General features: G+C 36.3%; 1 protein-coding gene across 4 annotated transcripts; it reads right to left on the reverse strand.

Annotated features, from left to right (window-relative positions):
- Positions 1-144: 144 nt before the first annotated feature.
- BBS4 (Bardet-Biedl syndrome 4) lies at positions 145-26,286 on the reverse strand. 4 transcript variants are annotated; one of them, XR_010559079.1, is made up of 12 exons: positions 25,232-25,615; positions 24,020-25,154; positions 23,784-23,926; positions 23,293-23,405; positions 23,021-23,115; positions 16,452-16,614; positions 11,810-11,963; positions 8,595-8,717; positions 4,945-5,116; positions 1,278-1,474; positions 829-1,116; positions 145-687 (listed from the first exon to the last, which is right to left on the reverse strand). XR_010559079.1 is itself a non-coding variant. In XM_065366450.1 (12 exons), exons 3-12 carry the CDS (start codon positions 24,093-24,095, stop codon positions 898-900), a joined length of 1,455 nt encoding a protein of 484 aa, XP_065222522.1. In that variant the 5' UTR covers positions 24,096-25,154; positions 25,232-25,503; positions 25,622-26,286; the 3' UTR covers positions 145-897. The 4 variants fall into 4 exon arrangements, 3 of the variants coding, with proteins under 3 accessions (XP_065222522.1, XP_065222523.1, XP_065222520.1); XM_065366450.1 differs by adding an exon at positions 25,622-26,286 and having other exon boundaries at positions 145-1,116; positions 25,232-25,503; XM_065366451.1 differs by adding an exon at positions 25,622-26,286 and having other exon boundaries at positions 145-1,116; positions 25,232-25,509.
- Positions 26,287-26,402: the final 116 nt, after the last annotated feature.

A 26,402-nucleotide genomic window follows, 5' to 3' on the forward strand; every position in this document is an offset into this window, starting at 1 on the left:
CTTAAATTACAAGGGTTAGATGAGGATACGAAAACGCTTTCAAATTACCTTCTCTGTTCGGGACGGGAACATGGCATCGCATCGTGTTCTTCGCCTGTGAAAAATTCGCAAACACAAAGAATTTACCGATACAAAACCATCAACAACTTTCACAATCAATTTATTTTTCGTTATATAGATGAGAACAAGAACACAGAAAATAATAATAAGTACCCCGGTTTAATAGATAGAAAGAAACAAACCGAAAAGGATAACAAAGACAGAAAGAGAGCAAAGAGGCCAAAAAGAAGAGTAAAGTAAATCACATAAACATCTTTAGAGGTAGGTAGGTACGTAGGTAATAGTGTAGTAAGCTTTGAAAATTGTTTCCATTAATTCTTCAAAGCAAACTCGTCAGCCAAAGTTTTACATTTCTCGTATTATATGTACAGAACGACGACGAGTAGGTAAAACTGACTGAAATATTAAAAAAGTTTCTTCGCGTGGTTTTTTGCCTAAGAAGAAGTAAAAATGAAAAGAGACGGAATGATTGGGTTGAGGGGGGGAACCTCGCCGCCTTTACCGAGCATACCTGTGTAGGTAAATGTTCAACGCCATTTCCAGTTTGCACGCCGCCGTCGAAATATCCGAACTAACGTTTTATCTTCATCGTGGACCAAAAGCTTTCGGGGTTTTTTCGCCTCTGTTCTGGAAAACATCATCGGAGAACAAGCATCAAAGAAATGTCCATTTCAAAAGATGTTGTAGTTGCGAGCATTTTGGTGCTGCGACGAATTCTCATAGAGATATGCTCATTGTAGAGTTTTATATGTACGTAACATCATCTACCTCTAACAAAATGTTTGTCGAGTACGACGACGTACGTAGCAAAAATGACCCGCTGCGAAGGAGCATTCTTTACACGAGCTCTTCATCAGTGTCAAACTCATTTTCAGTCGCTGTGTTCGTAGGATTATCTGGGGTTTTGGTCGACGTGGAGGCTTCTTCGTTCGGCGGCGTCGAGTTCTCTTTCTCCTTCTGCTGCTCCTGCTCCGGCTCCGGCTCCTCCGGCTCTTTAATGTCTTCTATTTGGTCATTTTTCAACGCTTCGGTGAGCGTATTTCCCATATGAATGAGCTATGAAGAAAAACAACAAAAAAAAAAGAGAAAAAAAAGATCAACGGGTAAGTAACCGAGGAAGGAAAAAAAATAAAGGAATAAAAAGTGTCAGCTGTACGTGAGAGGTACCAACGGTACGTTTCGTTGGCGTTTTTACACAATAATACATAGATAGATACCTCTTTATCGATGTTGGGTAAAACGTTGAGTAAATGTAGAAAATTCGAGTGATGTTTGACAGCCTGTGTTTTCTCGTTTAGCGAAAATAAAAACAAAGCGTAATTAACGCACGCTTCGATGTCGTCTTTGTTTCGTTTCAACGCTTCTTCGAAACATCGTTTGCAATTCGACACGTCTCCGAGGTGTTTCAGCGAAACTGCGAACAGAAAAAAAGAAGGAAAAATTATTCGTCGAGTTCGAAATGAAAATAGCCTGACATTTTTTTTTAAAAAAGCTGCTTGAAAGATGGAGAAAATTACTACACGTGTAATAAAATTATAATAATGTACGCTAATTCGATGACAGTGTAGTGTACCGAATGCCTTCGAGTACACGAGTCTGCAATTTATTTTACGTACATCACTAGTGACTCATTAGAATACGTACAGGAGGTCTCTAGAGGGTTTTAAGGATACCGATGAGTAAATGAAAAGTTCCACTCAAAGCAGATGATACGAATTTAAAAAAATTGAATTTTCGTAACAAGGTTCTACAAATTTAATTACGAAGTAGATATGAACAATCATTCAATCAACAACAGTCTGTCCAAAAAATCAATTTTTCGAAAGGTTGAAATTGAAAAAAAAATGTATTTGCGTGATTTTAATAAATTTTTAAAAATAATTTTTGACGATTTTCATCATATTAACATTATTTTTTTTATTAATTCCAACCTAGAGCAGGAAAATAACGTAAAAAAGCGAGGGCGAAAAGGAAAAAATTGGCACATAAATTTTTTCTTCGGGAATGTGTTTAGATGAACCCCCTGAACTACCAAAAAAAACCCGAACCTCCTAACCCTGGAGCTAATTTTTTTAGGGGGGCTAAAACCGGTTCCGATTTACGTTTTTTGCGATTTACTCCGAAAATATTAGGTTTACGAGAAAAACTACCATGACTAAAAATGTTCCCCTTCAAATTCTCAACAATTTGATACTTCGCTCGATACCCGTACCTCAAGAGGGGTGTCTGAAAAAAGGGGTGGAAAGAGTAGGTGTTTGAAAAAAAGTCAGTCCAATAAATCGATCAAAGTTACCACTTAATATCATTCGTTTTCGCTCAAATTTTTTTTACAAAGTCTACTCACCCAACTATTAGTCACACCACCATTGATTGGTCTTCATCCCTCCCAAGGGGTTGGTGGGGGATGCTTGCTTTTTCAAGTAACACACAACTGAATCATATATTTGAAAAACGAATCTGGACATGCAATATATCGAATGGTATATTATTGAGGTCGCTGAATACGAATACCAACTTATTTTCTGGGTCCAACTTCTCAAAGGCCCTCGGCCTCGGTGCCCCAAAAAGGGGGTAAAATTTTGAAAAATCGTGAAAAGTCGAGTGATATATCGAATGGTATGTTTTCGAGGTCGCTGAGTACGAATATGAACTTATTTTTCGGGTCCAACCTCACAATGTCCCTCTGGGCCCGAACAAGGGGGCCAAAATTTCAAAAAATCATCAAAAAGTCGAGTGATATATCAAATGAAATGTTTTTGAGGTCGCCATACAGGCGCAAATATGAACTTATTTTTGGGTCCCACCCCACAATATCCCTCTGTGCCCAAAAAAATGGAAAATTTTTGAAAAATCATGAAAAGTCGAGTGAAATTTATCAAATGGTGTGTTTTCGGGGTTCTATTTTGAAATTTTTTATCAATTTATGAGTTTTTTCAGCAAAAAAAGAAACATTATAAATGATTAATTTCATTTAAATTTCCCATAAAAATTCAATTCGAGTGGCACGTAAGAACCTAGACAAAATTTAAAAATAGAAATTAGTTGGATGATTATACATTTTATTTCAATGAAATTCGACAACACAGTGAAAGTCCTGGTTCCATTTTATTTTCTATTGAAAAATAATCAAAACCTGCAGGTAGGTGAGTGAGCGTTTTAAAGAAAAATCTTGAGATGTAAAATGTTTTCTTTGCAAAATGAGCGTTCAAACTTCTTGAACAGCGATCCCAATAATACCTTGGCAATGCGAGTAGCTCTACTTGCATCTCCCCTCCTCCCGCCGAAAGTTAGTCCAATCAGTATTTTTGAGATGAATTTTCAGAATTTTTTCTAAAATAATGGTGTGAATCTTTAAAGAAAAAGATCACACCATGTTTTTTCGTTAACTTCTTTGGGGCTGAGAACCATTGTGCTTTGGATTCTAAAAATATGTGTTCAGCGATCTTGAAAACATACCATTCCATATACTTATCACTCGACTTTTCATGATTTTTCAAAATTTGGCCCCTTTTTTGGAGCGAAGAGGGACATTGTGAGGTTGGACCCGAAAAATAAGTTCATATTCGTACTCAGCGACCTCAAAAACATACAATTCGATATATAACTCTACTTTCCATGATTTTTCAAAATTTGGCCCCTTTTTTGGGCACAGAGGGATATTGTGGGGTGGGACCCAAAAATAAGTTCATATTTGCGCCTGTATGGCGACCTCAAAAACATTTCATTTGATATATCACTCGACTTTTTGATGATTTTTTGAAATTTTGGCCCCCTTGTTCGGGCCCAGAGGGACATTGTGAGGTTGGACCCGAAAAATAAGTTCATATTCGTACTCAGCGACCTCGAAAACATACCATTCGATATATCACACGACTTTTCACGATTTTTCAAAAATTTTACCCCCTTTTTGGGGCACCGAGGGCCTTTGAGGAGTTGGACCCAGAAAATAAGTTGGTATTCGTATTCAGCGACCTCAATAATATACCATTCGATATATTGCTTGTCCAGATTCGTTTTTCAAATATATGATTCAGTTGTGTGTTACTTGAAAAAGCAAGCATCCCCCACCAACCCCTTGGGAGGGATGAAGACCAATCAATGGTGGTGTGACTAATAGTTGGGTGAGTAGACTTTGTAAAAAAAATTTGAGCGAAAACGAATGATATTAAGTGGTAACTTTGATCGATTTATTGGACTGACTTTTTTTCAAACACCTACTCTTTCCACCCCTTTTTTCAGACACTCCTCTTGAGGTATGGGTATCGAGCGAAGTATCAAATTGTTGAGAATTTGAAGGGGAACATTTTTAGTCATGGTAGTTTTTCTCGTAAACCTAATATTTTCGGAGTAAATCGCAAAAAACGTAAATCGGAACCGGTTTTAGCCCCCCTAAAAAAATTAGCTCCAGGGTTAGGAGGTTCGGTTTTTTTTTGGTAGTTCAGGGGGTTCATCTAAACACATTCCCGAAGAAAAAATTTATGTGCCAATTTTTTCCTTTTTAAAACCGCTATTTGCCTGCTCTAACCATTTTCTTAATAATTTGTCATTTAAAAATTTTTTTTCACTATTTCAACATAAACGTTCACCTACTCTCAATAATGGAAAAGTATGACGAACTCCCCAGAAAATTATTGGATCTGATCAGGTCCATACGTTCCTGGGATCTAACTTGATCTGATTCTGATCAGATCAAGTCTGTTCAGACTTGATTGAATTCAATATTAGGGGAGACCTGATTAGATTAGATCAAAATCTGACCGGATTGATCACATCAGATCGCCTCGGATCAGTTCAAAATTTCAATGTAAGCGACATTTTGCTTAACAATGCTACACGTAAATGACACGAAGCAACGAAGGAAAAAAGAGCAAACTATAAACTTACGAGCGAGCAAGGTGTACGTAGGACCATGATGAGAGTTTAATTTCACAGTCGTTGACAAGAATATCGCGGCTGAAGCGTGTTGTCGAGTATTCAAATGCAGCAAACCCAAATTATAAGTCGTCAGCCAATTAGTAGGATTCAGGTAATAAGCTCTCTTTAGACACGTGATCGCCTGTGGGATAAAAATATCATCAAGTTTCAGTATTTTTCGCTCAATGCAAACAAAAAGTAAGTTAATATGTATTACGAAAACATTTTACAAGACAATTTCACGAAACAAATTCACCTTAAATGGGAATAGATGAGTCCTCGAATTTCTCTACATCTTTTCTAACGAGTTCCTTTCGAAAAATCTAGCAAAATATTCTACTTTTATCCTACCTCGCCTCCCCCCCCCCCTAACGCCACCATCAACACCACGTGATTTAAATCATTAATATGTAATTATTTTGTTAATTCTTGCCAACCTGCTACATTCTGAAATCTCATACTCAAGTCTATGTACATATATAGGATAAACTTCAAGCGAATCTGTTGGTTGGGTCTTGAAGAGAATAAAATAAGACATTCAAAATCGATAATGAAAATTTTAAAAGCTCAAAATTGAACACGAAAATTAAAAAGCTTAGATTTTTATAAATATGTATGTACAAAAATAAAATTGAAAGCTATTTTTTCAATTCGAAACAATCTCCAGTTTGTTTGAACATCTCTGAAGATAAAAATCTGGCAAGAATTTCAAAATGTATAGTTTTTTTTTGAACATTTCCTAGAATTGAAATAAATATTCACTCGTTTATCGGATAGGTTACGACTTTCTGAGCACTTCCCAGCATGAAATTACAATTTCTATTTTTCGGTAAGTCTTTTATCACATTTTGATTTTTTCGAGTGTTTTCGATAAATTGATCTTCAAAAAAGGGGATGAAGGGTGGGAGGGGGAGGGGGTGAGAAAAACTCTCCTCATTGAAAAAAATGTTGTGGATATCGAACTACATTAAAATTTAATTCTAATCCTAAAAACTGTTCGCTTCCAAGATGAAAAGGGCTTCGAGCCCACAATTCTGAAAAATAAAATACGAGTACCAAAATCTACATAGGTTATTAACCCCCACTCTCTTTTCTTCCCCCTCCTCCCAATTCATCACGAGAGGAAGTCGGCGCCCAGAATATTGAAAAATACAAACAAGGAAGTCAAAAAGTCAAGGTTGATTCGATTCGTTTGGTGAGCGCTATGAAGTAGATCATTCATCATTTTCAAAAGATCGATCACTTTTTCTATGATCGAAATCGAAAATCAAAAATCGATAAATCAAAAATAGGTATTAATTTTCAAAAGATACAATTTTAGAAAAAAGACGTCATTTTGTTCAATTTTTTCCAAAAGAAAACAAAGACGAATAATTTATTATGGTCGTAATTAAAAAAATCGAAAAATCGATTTTCAAACGATCGTTTTTAGATACGAAAAACGTACCTCATTTTGCTCATCCGAACATGATTGATCATTTATAAGATGGAAAAATCGGAAAGAAATCTATTTTTAGAGTTCGATAAATCGAACAAAAACGAAACCGAAAGAGCGATCGCTTTTTATGATCGAGATCGAAACTCGGAAAAACCACTCTCACAAGATCGCTTTCTGAGAGAAAAAAAGTAACTTTGATCACGATCATTTCGAACATAATCGATCATATAAGAACAAAAATTGGAAACCAATCGAATTCAAGGTTCGATAAAACGAAAAAATGCGACCGACTTTGAAAGAAGGATCACTCGACCTCAAAATTGAAATCGAAAACCAAAAAAATCGATTCTCAAAATATCACTTACTGAGAAAAAAAGAAGCAAATATTGGTCATAATTGATCATTTTGGACATGATCGATCATATGAGATCAAAAATCGGATATGAAACCATTTTTAGGATTTATTAAATCGATTTTCGATCATCATGATCGATTTATGATCGGAAGATCCATTTCTGAAAGCAAAGACTGGTTTTTCATTTTGAACGTGATCTTCATTATTTTCTTCAATCATTTCTGTGGGATCGAAAATCTCAAGAGGATCAAATTTTGGGATTCGATTAATCGATTTTCATTCGTGATCGGTTTTTGACTGGGAAGTCGAATTTTCAAACAAAAATTTATGTTCAATTTCGATCATTATTAATCATGTGGGGTTAAAAATCGTAAATAAATCGATTTTATTGGGGTTCGATTAATCGATTTTTATTCTGAAAGTCTAATTTTTAATTTTAAGGCTAAAAATAATATTGATTTAGAATTTTGAATACGATCGATCGTACGAGATCGAAAATCGCATTTCAATCGATTTTAGGGTTCGATTAATCGATTTTTATTCGGAAAGTCCAATTCTCAAGGTTGAAATATCGATTTCGAATTTTGAATACGATCGATCGTATGAGATCGAAAATCGCAAATAAATCGATTTTTGGGGTTCGATTAATCGATTATTATTCGAGAAGACATAATTATATTTTCCAAAGGCAAAATTAATACTGATTTCGAATTTTGAATACGATCGATCGTATGAGATCGAAAATCGCAAATAAATCGATTTAGGGGTTCGATTAATCAATTATTATTCGGGAAGACATAATTATTTCCAAAAGCAAAATTAATACTGATTTCGAATTTTGAATACGATTGATCGTATGAGATCGAAAATCGTAAATAAATTGATTTTTGGGATTCGATTGATCGATTTTTATTCAGAAAGTGCAATTTCCAAGGCTAAAATATTGATTTCGAATTTTGAATACGATCGATCGTACGAGATCGAAAATCGCATTTCAATCGATTTTAGGGTTCGATTAATCGATTTTTATTCGGAAATTTTACCTACCTATGTACTTTCATTTCAGGGCTGAAGAATTTCTCATTGGACGTGATTCATCAGAAATATGGGATTGAAAATTGAAAATAAATCGATTTTTGGGTTACATTAATCAACTTCTGATCGGGAGGTTTAGGTTTACCAATGAGCTGACTCCGGTTTTAAAAACTCCCGAATTTGGAGAAATTCTACATGGGCGTAAAAATGTAGAATTTTTAGAAGCACCGATTACAGTGTTCTGATAATCGTTTGTCCTCGAAATCAAAGCTGACCCCCTTATCCTGCCAACCAATCAGAGCTAGCTGATGCTCAAAATTAAAAAAAAAAACTACCATCTGGGTGTCAAAATTAGTCTTTCTAGAAAGAATCTTTTCTAATTCCGAGAAATCGTTAATTCTACGATAAAATCAAAACCATGCCCCTCCTTACCGGAGAGCAGGGGTCGGACACCAAAATTTTGAACAAATGAAATAAATGGACGTCAAAATCCAAGTTTCAAGGAACGCTGATTCATCTTTTGACGACTTCCAACACCCAAAATTAAAACTGAGCCCATACAGAGAGTGTTGGGGGCCCAAAATTTTGAAAAATATACTCAGAGGATTAAAATATTAATCTCTCAGGGGAGCTCAATCAACGGTTCTCAAAACATCAAAGTTCAAATTGAGGTCTTGGAAAGGTCAATGAAATCCTAATTTGAAAATTAACGTCAACGGTCGACCCAATAGAACACCCTGTAAACTTCTTCCCCAGTGAGGCTGCCTTTAAGTAGGTAAATTTTATACTCACAGCTACGTATTTTCTTTTACCGAAGAAACACATCCCGATGTTATTCCACATTTCGGCGCATTCCGGCAGCTGGTGAGCAGCGACTTTGTACTTGAGAATTGCCACGTCGTATTCGCCGTGTCTCTGAACATGAACAAAAAAACAAAAACCAAAATGAGATAGGTATTCAATGTTAGTATGAAAAAGTAATTCAAAAATAATAAAAAGTAACAACAATAAAATTGCCAACTTCTTCTTCCACCTTCTTCAAAGAGCATTTCGAATATAAATTTTCATTGCGTTTTCCCCTCCCCCTCTCACCCTAACCATAAAAGGCATGTGATCCTAATCAGCAGACAAATCAAACAAACAAAATAAAAATCGAATGAGTATTACAAAAATATACCACCAAACCAAATTCCCTGCGTTGAATTTCACATATAAAGGCTATAGGTGGATAAGTATGGCGAATTTGCCCCCGAGAGCTTTGGGGTTGATATTTGCATAGAAGGTGGGTACCCTTGAGCACCTTCCGTCACGAAAGTTTCAGACCCCCAGACCCCCCCCCCGTTTTTGAGACCCCCCCCCCTTATGAAATTACAATAGAAATTTTTTTCTCAACCCCATGTGAACCGATTTTTTTTAATTTTTTGGTATGTTGTAAACATCTATAAGAGGTATCCCCACAAAAATTTTCACCCCCCTACCCCCATATTTACCCCCAAAATGACGTTTTTTAGCTTTGTTCGTCCGTTTTAGCAATAATCATGATTCTGCGCAAAAATGGGAATAGCATTTTTAAATGTGTTTTCGACCCACAAAAAACATATATTTTTTTCAAAAAAAAAAATTTGGTGGGTCGTGGTCAAAAATTGAAAAAACTAACAGAGGGGGTAAAAAATGAATTCTGGTGTAAATTATTGTTTTTGGTAAACGAGGTGTCGTTTCCATATGAATCGAACCCCCCGAACACGAATATGACGTCCAATTTAATGCTACCCTCAACCACACCCCTCCAGTGCCTCTGCCCCCGCTTCAATTTTTACTATTATATTAAAAATTGAGCTATATAATAATATTGGTGTCGTTCTCATATGAATCAAACACCCCGAACACGAATATGACGTCCAATTTAATACTACCCTCAACCACACCCCTCCAGTGCCTCTGCCCCGAACTAAATTTTTACTATACTAAAAGTTGAGCTATTTTTATAATATTAGTGTCGTTTTCATATGAATCAAAAACCCCCCCAATTTAATACTACACTCAACCACACCCCTCCAGTGCCTCTGCCCCCACCTCAATTTTTACTATTATACTAAAAATTGAGCTAGTATATAATAATATTGGTGTCATTTTCATATGAATCAAACAACCCTAACATGAATATGAATTCCAATTTAGGTCTACCCGCATCCATTCCCTTCCAGGCTACAGCCAGCTCCTCGAGATCGTTAAAGTTTGACCCTTGCGATGTCGTTGAGTTTTCAACCTTCGCGAAACATACCTTTAATAGTAATTGATTTGATTTGAAGTAATTATTGGTCGAGGATTGATCGTAGTTAGCTAAAAAATTTATTGTTTAGGTGGGGGCAGAGGCACTGTAGGGGTGTGAACGAGGGTAGCGTAAAATTGGATGTCATATTCGTGTTCGGAGGGTTTGATTCATATGAAAACGACACCAACATTATGAAAATATCAAAACTTTTAAAATAGTATAAATTGAAGTGAGGGCAGAGGCACTGGAGGGGTGTGGTTGAGGATAGCATAAAATTGGACGTCATATTCGTGTTCGGGGTGTTTGATTCATATGAGAACGACACCAATATTATTATATAGCTCAATTTTTAATATAATAGTAAAAATTGAGGTGGGGCAGAGGCACTGGAGGGGTGTGGTTGAGGGTAGCATTAAATTGGACGTCATATTCGTGTTCGGGGGCTTCGATTCATATGGAAACGACACCTCGTTTACCAAAAACAATAATTTACACCAGAATTCATTTTTACCCCCTCTGTTAGTTTTTTCAATTTTTGACCACGACCCATCAACAATTTTTTTTTGAAAAAAATATATGTTTTTTGGGGGTCGAAAACACATTTAAAAATGCTATTCCCATTTTTGTGCAGAATCATGATCATTGCTAAAACGGACTAACAAAGCTAAAAAACGTCATTTTGAGGGTAAATATGGGGGGGAGGGGGGTGAAAATTTTTTTGGGGATACCTCTTATGGATGTTTACAACATACCAAAAAATTGAAAAAAATCGGTTCACATGGGGCTGAGAAAAATTTTTTTATTGTTATTTCAGAAAAGGGAGGATTTCTCAAAAACGGGGGGGGGTCTGGGGGTCTGAAACTTTCGTGACGGAAGGTGCTCAAGGGTACCCACCTTCCATGCAAATATCAACCCTGAAGCTCTCGGGGGCAAATTCGCCATACTTATCCACCTATTATAGCTTTTTTGGAGAATTTAATTCAAAGGCTCAATTTTCTTCATGGAGAATTGAAAATTTGATAAATTGAGATAGAAAGCTGAAAGGTTTTACCTCATTTATTCGACCTTTCGAATCAATTGGTGGTGTCTTTGAGCCCTTTTAGAGCATTGCAACAGATTTCAAGAGTATCGTGTGTTGAAAAGATACTTAATTCCACTTTGACCTTTCTGCTGAAGGCTTCTAGAATGGGCTCAAACCCCAATCCATCTAATAGATACATTAAATCAAAAATAAGGGCTTAAACCAAATTTCAGTTTTCAGCCTCAATTTTATCAAATTTTGATTTTTTTTTAATGGAAATTGAACCATTTGAATTTTCAAAAATTCGCCAAAATTCGAAAAATGAAATTCAACATCAAAAATTTGGCTTTTTGGAGTATTTCGAGGTACTTCGGTTCGAAAAAGTTCTGTCAATTGAGATACCTGCCTCACTTAGAAATGAGAAAAGTCATTTCAACTTTCAAAATTTATTATTTTTGAAACTAGCCAGGTACCTGTTTGAATTTAAGCTGGAAGACTCGAATAACTCACCAACAACTCATCATCTCACTCAAGCCTCTCGTATAAATGTCCTTTCAAGGAGCAATTATTTTAACCACACGAACGCCCTAATCTGATACCTACTCATTGTCAAATACTATTCTGTTACACCATAAATACCAAGCTCACACCAAATTTCAATTATAATATTACTCTGTCGCTGTCTCGTTGCCATATGGCATTTGGCACACTAACTTGTATTTCAGCGGCGAAGGTAAACAGGGCATCGGCATTGGTCGGATCGTGGGCAATGGCGCATCCGAGCTGATTAAACGCTTTTTTATAGTCTTCGATTTTCATATAAACCAATCCCAAGTTCACCGATAATTCGGTACTGGCTGGAAACAACCTGAAATTCAGATCAGAAAAAAAAAAATCACGACGTAAGTAAACAAACAACAAGATGACGACGAGCGACAAGTGAAAGAAAAACAACACGCGGCAGTAGGTGAGCAACTGCGGAGAAGGGTAACGATATAGGTAGCTTTAATATTAATTCTCCGAGATAGGTTTTTTTTCTCTTTCTATTTTTCGTTTAACTTCTCGAATAACAACGGAATAAAAATACCTACATCTAGACGATGATAAGTAAGAGATGTGGGCATGGGCACATTTTAGCTCGATTCGCGCCGCGCGTGAAAAACGTCATCTCGAATTTTGGCGTAAATTTCACTTTCACGCGTATATAGGTAGACGCTGCAGAGTCTCTCGCAGAACGGCTGGAGGGTTTACTTAGTCGAGTCAGCCGGCGAATATTTATTTAAAAGTATCCTTTTTCTACGTGCACTTCACTTCGAACCGGTCAATAAATATTTTCGTAAAGGAAATTCGAAGTCGTCCGGTAAAAAATAACCGCACACGTTGTTTTTATTAAATTTTTCCGCCGGCCAATTTCGTTTTAGAAAAAAATTTTTCACGTCAAAAATTAAATTTTCCAACGTCGCTTTGAAGGTAATCTCGAGTAGATAGGTATACTCGTAGGTACCTACTTTCACCGCGTGAGCAAATAATCTAATTCGATTAGATAATAAATTAGCTAGGTGACCGTCGCTCGACTCGAATTATACCTACTCTCGAATTTTTTCACCGACGTTGGGACATTTACATTTTTAATTCGATATGAGATCTAAAAAAAACACACGAGAGATAATTATAATTGAATTTTAGTCCGGCATATGACAATAGGAGTAATTGCACCCCCCCCCCCCCGCCGATCCTCCGGGACAACATTTTTCTTAAAGGGGACATCCTAAGGAACATTTTAATGCAAAGTTGCCAAAAAAAAAGTTGGCCTTACTTACAAAATGGTGGCCATTTTGATTGACAGGTCAGCCGAAATCGCAGATTTTGCGTTATAACATAGGACTTACACAAACTTTTTCAAACTTTACAAAAGTAGATCGAAAGATCATGCAAGAATTTATCACCTGGCCAAATTTCAAGTGCTAAAGTGCGTTTTTCGATTTTTGGTGAATTTTTGAAAATCGAATTTAGGCCAAAAATGAGGGAAAAAATCAAAATTTTACCAAATTGACCAAGAAAGCTGAAATTTGGGATATGGGTAATTCTCAAAAAAAAGGTCAATTTTGATGTGCATAATTTTGAAAAATAAAAATCATTTTTTTGGAAAATTTCAAGTGGGAATCATTTGTATAGGTGTCCCAGATCCCTGTTCTAGTGTTGGCCTCAATTCAATCCCCCCCCCCATTGTGGACCCCGGCCACCCTAAAACAGCGATAATTAGGATTCGACCCTCATCGATGTGTAATATGTCGATTGATATGTTTTCGAGGTCGTAGAATTCGAATCTGGAGTTATTTTTTGTGTAGAGGTGGAGGGTGAGGCGTGGGGAGGGGGAAAATGTCAAATTTTGCTTATATTATCGTGTAATATGTCGATTTATGTTTTTCAGGCCGCAAAGTTCGAATCTGGACTTATTTTTTTGGTAGGGGTGGAGGTGAGGTGTGGGGAGGGAGAAAATGTCAAATTTTGCTTGTTTTATCGTGTAATATGTCGACTAGCGCGATAAAAGTACAGCTGTCTGAAATTTGGCCAAGTCGAAGGACAAATGGGCGCTGGACAAGCCGAAGGACAATCTCAACGTTTTTTCGTTTCTAGCCTTACCTACTGGACATTATTCGATTTTTAATACGTAATAAATGTGTACTTATCATGTAGAATAACTTCCCTTTCTCAATTATCGTTTTTGGCGGGTTCATCTGGGTAAATAAAAAGGCAAGCCGAAGGACACCAATTTTGCGAAATATCATATTTTCAGAGACAAGTACGATCAGAACGAGCCATTGCGTCGATTATGAGAATAACATTGCGGGGTAACATTTTTATGAGGACAGTGAACCAGTGCAGCCACTCACCAGAAAAAAAATGTTGGATTGGGAAGCTACCAAAAATAATTGAAAATTGCTCTAAAATTTGCGCAAAAAGTGTGTGACAGTTTTCAAATGTGAAATGTCAGCTTCCTATGGACTTATTCCAATTGCAATTTGCACAATACTGGACCTTCGTGTTCTATGATAATGAAAACGTGCCAATTTTTCCCCAAAAAAATGAAGTTCATGACACTTTATAACATTCATTTTCAAAAACATGGTGTGTGACAGCCAAGTCGAAGGACATTTGGGGTATAAAATCGAATGTACACCAATGAAAGGAGGGGCTAAAAATTTCAATACCATATGTGAAATGTGTGGGGGATGATCCTTGAATGGACCAAAAAAAAAAAAAAAATTCATGCTAAAACCTTTGAGAAATTTGCCATGTACCTTCACGATTTTTACCTTTTTTTGAGAATTACCCATATACTCTATTTTCGACATGCCAAATCGATTGGAAACGGTTTCAACCCGTTTTGAGCAGTTCTGGAGCCTCCAGCAGATTTTTGAAACTCGAAATTCCCACAAAATTCCATCAAATTGGAGTTGTAAAGCTAAAATTCATTCTAAAAACTAATTTCAATACGCTACGAAGTACTGCAGGTGAATTTCAAGTCGTTTTGGAGGCTCCAGCGACTTTTTGAAAATTCCTGAAACCTCCATCAGATTTTTGAATCTTTTAAATTTTCACAAAATTTCATCAAATGGAGATGGAAAGCTGAAATTTACTCTACACTCCAATTTCAACACCCTCTGAAGACGACTTTAGGTGGGTTCAAGTAATTTTAGGGCCTCCAGCGATTTTTTTTGAAAATTACTGGAGCCTCTAGCAGATTTTTGGAAATTTAAATTTTCACAAAATTTCATCAAATGGAGATGGAAAGCTGAAATTTACTCCACACTCCAATTTTAATACCCTCTGAAGACGACTTCAGGTGGGTTCAAGTCATTTTAGGGCCTCCAGCGACTTTTTTGAAAATTACTGGAGCCTCCAGTAGATTTTTGAAACTTTGAAATTTCCCCAACATTAATTTATCAAATGGAGTTGGCAAGCTGAAATTTACTTCGCAGACTACATGGTGGTTTCAAATGGTTTTGAAGCTTCCAGCAACTTTTAGGAAATTTCAATTTTCCAAAAAAACGTCATACAACCTTTCAAAAAGTTGCTGGAGGCTCCAAAAAGACTTGAAATTCACCAGCAGTCAACTTCGTAGCGTATTGAAATTAGTGTGCAGAACGAATTTCGACTCTCCATCTTGGTTTGATAACATTTTGGGGAAATTTCAAGTTTTAAAAATCTACTGGAGGCTCCAGCAATTTTCAAAAAAGTCGTTGAAGGCTCTAAAATGACTTGAAATCCACCAGAAGTCGTTTTCAGAGGGTGTTAAAATTGGAGTGTAGAGTAAATGTCAGCTTTCCATCTCTATTTGATGAAATTTTGTGAAAATTTAAAGTTTCAAAAATCTGCTGGAGGCTTCAGGAATTTTCAAAAAGTCCCTAGAGGCTCCAAAACGACTTGAAATTCACCTGCAGTACTTCGTAGCGTATTGAAATTAGTTTTTAGAATAAGTTTCAGCTTTACAACTCCAATTTGATGGAATTTTGTGGGAATTTCGAGTTTCAAAAATCTGCTGGAGGCTCCAGAACTGCTCAAAACGGGTTGAAACCGTTTCCAATCGATTTGGCATGTCGAAAATAGGGTATATCCAGAATTTCAGCTTTCTTGGTCAATTTGGTAAAATTTTGGTTTTTTCCCTCATTTTTGTCCTAAATTCGATTTTCAAAAATTCACCAAAAATCGAAAAACGCACTTTAGCACTTGAAATTTGGACAGGTGATAAATTTTTGCATGATCTTTCGATCTACCTTTGTAAAGTTTGAAAAAGTTTGTGTAAGTCCTATGTTATAACGCAAAATCTGCGATTTCGGCTGACCTGTCAATCAAAATGGCCGCCATTTTGTAAGTAAGGCCAACTTTTTTTTTGGCAACTTTGCATTAAAGTGTTCCTTAGGATGTCCCCTTTAAGAAAAATGTTGTCCCGGAGGATCGGCGGGGGGGGGGGTGCAATTACTCCTATTGTCATATGCCGGACTATTTCTATGTAGGTATTTTTCACAGGAACCAAAAATTACTAAATTCTCATCCCTTCTAAAGGCAGAATTTTCTCAAATTTATCATCAAATTTAAAACCCTTACGTCACAGATGAAAATTCAGCAAATTTTGCACACAAAGAAAAAGAATGAGCAAATCTCCAATCAGTTTAAAAAATCGCCAAATTGCGATATTTTTTTTTCAACAGGCTCAAGAGATTCGAAATCAGATTCGATGACATATAAAAAAACGATTCTTTTTCGCCGAAGACAGCAACATCGACATTCGCACATAATTCTGGTAGGCTGTAGTGTAGCTTTAGCTATGTTTATAAAATTGATAGCGACTTACTTCAAAGCGGTACTGTAAACGTCGATAGCATTAACGTAATCTAATCGAGACTCGTACAAAGTAGCCAATTCGAGGAACGATTTTTCATTTTTGCCCAATTGCACAGCTCTTTTCAAATACTCCTTAGCTTTATCTTCGTTCTTAAGCTTCACGTAACAAATTCCTACAAAACGAATAATACGACAAATGGGTATTAAAAAAACATCTTGTTATATCGATACGAAGCTTAAAGTTATACCGTATAGGTCTATTGAGCTTTACCTACCTACCTACCTACCTACGTAGTACGTATTTTCTATATGTTTCGTTTTGAAAAAAATAAACAAAGCAAGCTTTTACCAGTCCCTACAGTTGTCTATATATACAGACTTATGTAAAAAAAAAAAAATCATTGGAAAAAAAATACCCTACTCGTGATACCATTTTACGCGAAAAACATTACAGATAATCTAGCTCACCCCCTTCAAGTAGGTCTAGAGAGGGGGAAAAACATAGGCTAACGTTCGCGATGCTTTTTTGAAAATGTATAGCAAAGTTACATTAGTAAAAAGCTATCAAAAAGCAATCTGTAAATCTGTATTGCGAAAACACACAGTCGTGTATTGCTCGACGTGCCTAATACATTAAACGATTCGTTTTGAAATTTTCATCTTTTACTGGCTCGGCTCGGCGTTTTACTAGTTTTACAAAGAAAATCTCCGCGTTGTGGCTCGTCGTCTCTAAAGCACATACAAACCGATGAAAAATTTCAATTTTACTACATTTTCCAATTTATATAAACCAACTTCGCCGTTTTGCCAATCGCGAAAAGTGAAACGATGGGTACCATTTGCTCGGATTTATATAATAGTGTTTTTTTTTTGTAGCTTGGGATGTTCTTCCAAGAATTCTTAACGAAGCTTTGAACACACCGCCAGTGTATTGAATTCGAAAACATCGTTTCGATTCAATCCATCAAAGTTTATAAGAATATTAAAAACGATGGCGAACTTTGATCAGAAATTTAAGGTTTTGCAAGGTCAAATTTTGACAAAAAAAAATTATATTCGAACTTAAAAACGACTTATAATTGGTGAGAATAGACATGTTACACAAGACTTTCAGCAGCGGTTTTCAAACTTTTTTTTAATATTGAAGTACCTAACTAGAGGAGAAAAAAGGGTTTCATCAACCAAAAAAAAAATATATAGATATTTGAAACTTGCCACTTTTGAATTAGGTAATTAGAATAAATATGTTACTTACACCACTTTTTTATGATTTTGTAATTTTTTGCAAAAAAAAAAAAAAGGAAGGAGGTTGCTAGAGAAGCACTGAGGGATCGTATCCGAAAAATAAGCAAGTATTCAAATTTAGAGCCCTCGAAAGTCAAACAAATGACACATCACGTCATAACCATTTAAAATTTTGTGATCTTTTGAGAATTTTGAAAGTTGTGGAGGGGGAAGGGGTCAGGGCTCATATCGAAAAAATTGTCCAATATTTGAACTCAGCGTCTTCGAATTAGAAGGAATCGATGAGTTACATGACCTATTTTACAACTTTTCAATTTTTTTGGCTATAGGTGGATAAGTACGTATGGTGAATTTGCTCCCGAGAGCTTCAGGGCTGATATTTGCATGGAAGGTGGGCACCATTGAGCACCTTCCCTCAGGAAAGTTTCAGACCACCAGACCCCCCCTCCCAGTTTTTGAGAAACCTCCCCTTTTCTGAAATTACAATTTAAAAAAATTTTCTCAGCACCATGAGAACCAATTTTTTTAATTTTTTGGTATGTTGCAAACATCCGTAAGAGATATCCCCTCAAGTAGCATAAAATTGAACTTCATATTCGAGTTCGGGGTGTTTGATTCATCTGAAAACTACACCAATATTATGAAAATAGCTCAACTTTTAATACAGTAAAAATTCAGGTGGGGGCAGAGGCACCGGAGGGGTGTGGATGAGGGTAGCATGAAATTGGGCTTCATATTCGTGTTCGGGATGTTTGATTTATCTGAAAACTACACCAATATTATGCAAATAGCTCAACTTTTAATACAGTAAAAATTCAGGTGGGGGCAGAGGCACTGGAGGGGTGTGGATTAGGGTATCATAAAATTGGACGTCATATTCCTGTTCGGGGGGGTTCGATTCATCTGGAAACGACACCTCGTTTACCAAAAACAATAATTTACACCAGAATCCATTTTTACCCCCACTGTAAGTTTTTTCAATTTTTGACCACGACTCACCAGAAATTTTTTTTGAAAAAAATATATGTTTTTTAGGGGTCAAAGACACACTTAAAAATGCTATTCCCATTTTTGTGCCGAATCATGATCATCGCTAAAACAGGTAAATAAAGCTAAAAAACGTCATTTTCAGGGGAAAATAGGGGGGAGGGGGTCAACATTTTTGTGGGGATGCCTTTTATGGATGTTTACAACATACCAAAAAATTAAAAAAATTGGTTTTCATGGGGCTGAGAAATTTTTTTTTATTGTAATTTCAGAAAAGGGGAGGTTTCTCAAAAACGGGGGGGGGGAGTCTGGTGATCTGAAACTTTCCTGAGGGAAGGTGCTCAATGGTACCCACCTTCCATGCAAATATCAACCCTGAAGCTCTCGGGGGCAAATTCACCATACTTATTCACCTACAGCCAAATTTGGAGAGGGTATTAGAGGGGCCCTACGAATTCATATGGCACTTCCCCTTCGTCCAGGCAATAGAGCCTACCTCTACCAGCACCTCCAACACCCGCCCCCCCCCCCTCCAGAGGCCAGATTAGACAGAACATTGTGTTACTTCTCCTAGTTCTCTGATGATGCAAGCTTCAAAAATAAGTACTTGAAACTGATTTTTTTTTTAAAATTACATAAAACCTAATTCAAAAAAAAAGTTGAAACCGATTTTTTTTCAAAAAAAATCATAACTGAATTTTAAAAAAGTAATTTTAGTAAGTAAATAAAAAAGATCGAATAATGAACCAAAAACTAAGCAACCAAAAAAGTGACAAAATGCGTGCAAAACATTTCAATTACCTAATAAAAATCCCACAAATAAAGCACAGAACATTATAAATTGAAATGTTTTGGTTTTTAATTTCAAAAACTTGAACTACTCGTATTTTGAAACTTTTTGTTAAAAAACGAGACTTTGGGCTATTTTTGGCAACAAAGTGACAGTTTTTGTTATTTCTGGTAAGAAAGCCAATTTTTGGAAAAATGAAGCGAGACTGACAATTTCAACAAAAGGAAGGGCTTTTTTGTCAATTTCTGGCAGAAAAGCGAGACTTGGACAATTTTTGAAAAAAAACGAAAAGAAACAACAATTTGGAGCAATTTTTTTTTAAATTAGAATATTTTCACAATTTTTAACTTTTTTTTGGCAATTTTTGGTAAAAAAGCGAAGCTAGGTACTGATAATTCTTGAAAAACGAAACAAAACAAAACAAAAATCTTCAGCAAGTACAAGTTTTAGCAAAAATCAGCATTTTTAGGTGAAAGAACGACACTTTTTGGGTAATTTTTGACAGTTTTCAGGTAAAAAAGAATAGATAACAAAAAGCCTAGATTTTTTAGTCTAATATTTGACAAGAAGCAAGAAAATCGGACAATGTTTGAAAAAAAGTAAGACTTTTCAAAAATATTTTTCAAAAAATCGAAAATTTTCAACAATTTTTGGCAGAAAGCAAGGCTGTTAATTTCAGCAAAAAACATGACTTTTTGACAATTATGGCAATAAAAAGCGAGACTTTCGGATAACTTTTGAAAAAAAGAAAATTTTCAGCAATGGCAAGAATTTTTTCGAAAAGCAAAAATTTGACAATTTTGGCAAAAATTAGAAGGTTTTGGGATTTATTGGAAAAAATATAATGTTTTTATCGAAAAGAGATACTTTTTTATTGCATTTTTCAAGTAAAAGAACTAAACATCAGCAAGAAACGAGAGTATTTTTGTGGATTTTGACAAAAAAAAAGAGAGAGATTTTGAAGGTCCAAGGCTGAAAAGTAGACATTGAAGGGTCGAATCCAAAAAAAGAATCGAAATTGAAGAGGCTAGAGGGGTGTTGAAGTGATCTAGTGGAAAAAAACAAATTATTCGAACTCAGCGCCTTCCAATTAATGTAAATTGATAATGTCACATCATTTTTTTTATATATTTTCGATTTTTTCAAAATGATGGGGGGAGGGAGAGCTGAAGGGGCACAGAGGGATTGTATGTATTTGAAAAATCGTGACCTCGGAAGCTCAACAAGTCAAGTACCACGTGTTTTTTCTAAATTTTTCAACATACCGATTTCTTTTTTGGAAGGGCACATGAATGGTGCTTTTCAAGAAGGTCCTATCGACAAAAAACTGGTTTTGAGAAAAACGCATTTTTATATTTCAGTGTTTTGCCATTTTGGTTTAAAATGATATAGCGAGCTCCGGTTTTTTTTGTTGAATAGAAGCATCTTTCCACTATTTATTTCCTGCGTAGTAATTTTTTTTCCACCACCAACATTTCCATAGGAGCGCTTTACAAAAGAGACCTCGATAGGACCTTCTTGAAACGACAGGACCTTCTTGCGGTTATTCACCTAAAAATCGATTTTATTCCTTCTCAAACCCACCAAAAACATGAAATAGTCACTCTTGAGAAGTAATTTTCAACGCAGAATTCAAATTTTGAGTCAATTTTGCCCCTCGACCCCCAGGGGGGGTGGTACCAAATGAAAATTTGGGGAAAATGTGAAAAAATCGAGTATAGTGTCAAAATCTTGATACTTTGAGTTACAAACCACGATTTTTGAGTCAATTTCCCTCGTAGCCCCCCAGGGGGGTGGTACCAAATGAAAATTTGGGGAAAATGTGAAAAAATCGAGTATAGTGTCGAAATCTTGATACTTTGGGTTAAAAACAACAATTTTTGAGTCAATTTCCCTCGTAGCCCCCCAGGGGGGGTGGAACCAAATAAAAATGCGAAAAAATCGAGTATAGTGTCGAAATCTTGGTACATTTGGGCTGAAAACCCGATTTTCGAGTCAATTTTGTCCCTCGGCTTCCGGGGGAAGGGATGTGGTACCTAATCAAAATTTAGGATAAAAGTGAAAAAATTGAGTACTTTAATGTAATATCTTCAATACTGTAGGGCAGAAGTTTCTTCCGCCAGCATTCCCCAAAACGACGAATATGAAAAATTATGCATTTTAGTGTATGTAAAACAACTGCGATCGATTTACCTGCGGAAACCTGCGAAAATCTGTATCATCTCATACTTTAGCCATGCATGTGTGAGTGCGCACTCGATTTTTTCACTGTTTTCCCCAAATTTCGATTTGGTACCACCCCCTTCCTCCCTGGCGTGCGAAGGACAAAATTGGCTCGAAAATCGGGTTTTCAGCCCAAATGTACCAAGATTTCGACACTATACTCGATTTTTTCGCATTTTTATTTGATACCACCCCCCCTGGGGGGCTACGAGGTAAATTGACTCAAAAATCGTTGTTTTTAACCCAAAGTATCAAGATTTCGACACTATACTCGATTTTTTCACATTTTCCCCAAATTTTCATTTGGTACCACCCCCCCCCCCCTTGGGGTCGAGGGGCAAAATTGACTCAAAATTTGAATTCTGCGTTGAAAATTACTACTCAAGAGTGCCTTCTGGTATAGTTGTGATCAACCATTTCGGAGAAGAAGGTAATGCGCGCATTTTCCAGTTGCGTTTCCTAGCCAACTTCATATACTTAGCTGCTGTTTGTGAACAACACCACATGGAGCGCTGCGGTTTGCACCATCTTGTGTAGAAAACGTCAGAGATTCAAATTTCATGAACTCCTCAAAAAGGTCCTATCGGTCGATAGGACCTTCTTGAAAAGCACCATTCATATAGCATAGGAAATGTTTGGGGGGAGGAAGTTGACGGGGTCAGATCAAAAAAATAAACCAATGTCCAATACCTAATCAAACTCAGCATCGAACAATCCTTTAATCAAGAATTTTGCAAAATACTGATCAAAATCCAGGGCAGGGGTACCAAAATTATAAATTTTGAAAATTAATCAGTAGAATAAAGGTATTTACTATTCACGATCATTTTTTAAAATTTTTAAATTACGAGACATTGAACTTTTTAGACAGAAAAAATATATTCATCAAATCGTAACTCCACTTTACCTCTCTAGACCCACTTGTAAAAAAACTTGTAATTTTGAAGGATTTCTAGAGCAATAAATTATTGAATTTTGAACTCATTTTGAATAATCAAATTTAAAAATTAATTCCCGCAGATACCCATTTCAATACAATAACGATAACATTCGTCGATGGAATTAAACTCTAAAAATAAAACCAAAACTACCCACACCGGTAGCCATTTGACCATATTTGAAACAAAAACGAAACATTTTCTCTCACATAGCTCAATACTCTCTCGGAACGAAATCTAAACATAAAATCATCTACGACTACGACGACGACGACGAAGAACATATCTCAAACGTCGAGAAAAAAAGGTCAAAAAGATATCGAGCTTTTAAATTCATAACGTCGTCGTCGTCGTCGTGCAGATGACACGTCTTCCATCTCGGTTGAGCGACTTTACCTAAATGATGATAAATATTCCAATCTGGAATTTCGCAAAACTTTTCCGCTTTAAAAAACATCTCCAAAGCTAATTGATATCGACCCAGGAGAAATCTGAAAATACATACCAAATTTATTAAAATAAAATACTCGTAGTCGTAGGTACGAGTATTACAATCAAAATGCAGTTCGGTGTAGCACGTATTGCAAATTACAAAAAATAATACGGAGAATTTGGTTGTTTCAGATGCAAATTTATCAATTTTATGGAAATTAGGAGAGATTGCTTACAAGCAGCGTCCGGTTTGTTTGAGATTTTCGATGTTTTGTGGATTGATGACGGCGCATTTTTTGAAGTATTTCAACGACGATTGGATTTCACCGTTGTCTTGATGTATTTTACCCTGCAAAAAAAAAATATTCGTATAAAAAATACATTCATTTACACGTTCGCTGTTCGGTGATTCTTAGATCGACTATAAATAATTCAGAGATTGAAATTCTGCAATCATCATTGCTCAGTCAAAATCATCGTTGAAATAATTTCGCTCAACGCACCATCTTCAACAAGATTTCACTCGTAGGTAAACTGTAGCTGATTCTACAACGCGTAAGAACCTCCATTAACGCCTTCGTTTATCGAATTAGGCAACTTACACGTCATCTCGATTCTCGAGTACCTAATATAAAGATGGAAAATTCCACGCTGCGGTTAAACCAAAGACCGGAGGGTGGATCTCTTTAATAAACCACACGTTAGCTATGTAAATTAAGTTCATTACCAGAATATAATTGGCATATTCGCTATAACCGTTGCTCCTTTTGAGTTCGTCTTCGGCTAATTTCTTACACAAGTCGAATTCCTTCCTGATGTACTTTACATGAATCATCCAATTCAGATGTTCAGGTGATGCTTTCGATAGAACTATACGGAACAAACAAACGTTCTACACGTTAGTTAAACATACTTACAAGTAACAAAGATACACGTTTTTTCACGAATCCTACAAAACTTTACCTTTGCAATTAGGCATAAGATTAGGACGCGAGTTGATCGACGACGCTGATATCATTCCATTAGACATAGGCGACATTTTGGACGTCGATTAATCAGCAGAAATGTTATCTAAATATGCGAAAAAACAACTGTGATAAGAGAATAGTTTTTCTGCTGTCACATTCACATTTGTGTTTTTATTTTGATGAATGGTACCCATGGTAACGACTCCGGTGCAATAACCGCGTGTTCGCGACGTCGACGTTGGTACATGTTCGAGTCGTGTTCGTGTTCGCAGATAAATACAGCAACATGATCGAAGAGGAAATTTGCAAACGTTGTTAAAAAACTGTCAAACACGATTTTAAGTATTTAATCAACTCGTCGTGTATAGCCTCGCGTCTCTAACTTTGGAGCTGCGATATATATATACGAAGCTTTCGCTACGATATACACGTAGAACCTAAATAAAGTATAACTTTTATAAGACGTCAGATTAAAATCACATCTTTCACACGTCTCTGATCTAATAAAATAGCACTCGAAGGAGCTTGTGTTCGAGTTGAATGCAATCAACCAAGACATTTTGTGAGTAAAATCACAGCACACACGGTTTAATGTAACGTAACGTAACGCGCCAACGAATCGTAGAAAATGGTACACAATTCATTAGCATTTTTATTATACGTAGGGCCTTTTCACGTCAGCCACTCGACAATTTGGTACAGATGGTATATCATCTTCAAAGGAACCAATACAGGAGCAGCTACGACTTCGATAGACTTCTCGGCGAGGAATAATAAAATCAACATTACTATCTTTCCTAAACTGTGATCTGGAATCAAATCTCGACGTTTGTCGCCGCCTTGGAAGAGTTGAAATATTAATGCTTTCAAAGTAGGTGTAACTTTCAGCGTTTCGTTTTTCATGCAAACGCAATCGTATCGTTGACCGTTGAATACGCATTCGTACATTTTACTTTGACTGTTTACTTCGATATCTGCTTCTATGCTGCCATCGGTGGTGTTAATGGTTTCTAATGCGGTTTGTATAAAGTTAACTCGAAGGGTGCTGGCGTCTAGGCATTGTTTCCTACACATTGCCATACCGAATTTGGTTACTTTCAATCGGCCATCGAATAGTTTCGATTTACAGGCTGCAAAAATATACGATTGGTGTGTTTTAAACCGTTATTGGAACACTTGAACGAAATTAACTTCTAATAAAACAAACCTGAATCTTGTTCGTTGTTTGACCAAGATTTGAAATACCCAAATCCATTCGACAGATTCGATAACGAAGACGACAATATACCTAATCCATTACTAGCGATTAAACTCGATGGTACGCCCAATTTATCGAGTAATTCCGGTAACACGGTCTTGATCTTATCTTCGTATTCGGCAGGAAGCTCCAAAGGTACCAATTCATCTTCCACAGATGCAGATGTAGCTGGAGCTGAAACTGGAGTTGTTGTGGATGTAGATACCGAAACCGAGGCACATCTGCAGCTTCCAAGAAGCAAACATAATTGAATCAAAGTTACTGATTTCATTTGGACGGAGATACGAAGCTCGAAATTTAAATAACATCGACATTATATCGTAACAAGCTGATACTCACTTCGATTCATGAATAATTATTATGGAATGGAAAGAAACACATTTTGAGTGTTGTAAACTGCACCAATCAGGAACCAATATGAACGTTTAGATTGAGCAAACACTTCGATGATTGATATTTGTTTACATGTTTTATAATTCATTCGTCTGGTACGATTTTAGTTTTAATATCGAACGAGTCGATGAGTAAATAATACTTAATTGTATCTCGACAGTCGACGCATTCACGCACTTCCATCTTTAATCGAATTCGAATTTCGCAATCATTAAGGTATCATTACGTACGCATAATGGATGAATAACACAATAAAACACACATTTAGACTTGAAAATATCCAATAAATGATTAAAAGATGACTAATTCGATGATAAAACACAAAATATGACGCATCAAAATTCCAAAATGTCCGTTAAACAAGGTAAACGACCGAAAAACCCTTTGACTATATAATACTGGACTGCTAGCACCTACCTAAATTACACGTGAATTTGATAACGTCGCGTTGCCAACATGTATAACGTTATTCCGGTTTATAAGGCTCTGTTCGCACCCTCTCTTACCGCACTTCAGTGGAATCACCCAAGTGAGCGTAAACAACTAGGGCGAATTCCACTGAAGTGCGGTGAGAGAGGATGCGAACAGAGCCTTATAGAACGGACATGTTGGACTCGTCATGTTCATCACTGCTAGCAGTCCAGTATTATATAGTCAAAGGAAAAACCGGTATTTCAAGTTTGTTTACAGGTTGCGTCAGTGTGACCAGTTCACTAATACAAAAATT

Source organism: Planococcus citri, chromosome 5 (assembly GCF_950023065.1).
Source record: "Planococcus citri chromosome 5, ihPlaCitr1.1, whole genome shotgun sequence".
NCBI classification, from domain to species: Eukaryota; Metazoa; Arthropoda; class Insecta; order Hemiptera; family Pseudococcidae; genus Planococcus; species Planococcus citri.

What these genes read in the sequence shown, in the direction of transcription:
- BBS4 (XM_065366450.1), bottom strand. Translation starts at nt 24,095, where the DNA reads ATGTCGCCTATGTCTAATGGAATGATATCAGCGTCGTCGATCAACTCG. An exon ending in GTAAAAGAAAATACGTAGCT is followed by an intron (nt 5,117 to 8,594) that starts GTGAGTATAAAA and finishes TTTATCCCACAG; the next exon opens with GCGATCACGTGTCTAAAGAG. An exon ending in TACCCAACATCGATAAAGAG is followed by an intron (nt 1,117 to 1,277) that starts GTATCTATCTAT and finishes TTTTCTTCATAG; the next exon opens with CTCATTCATATGGGAAATAC.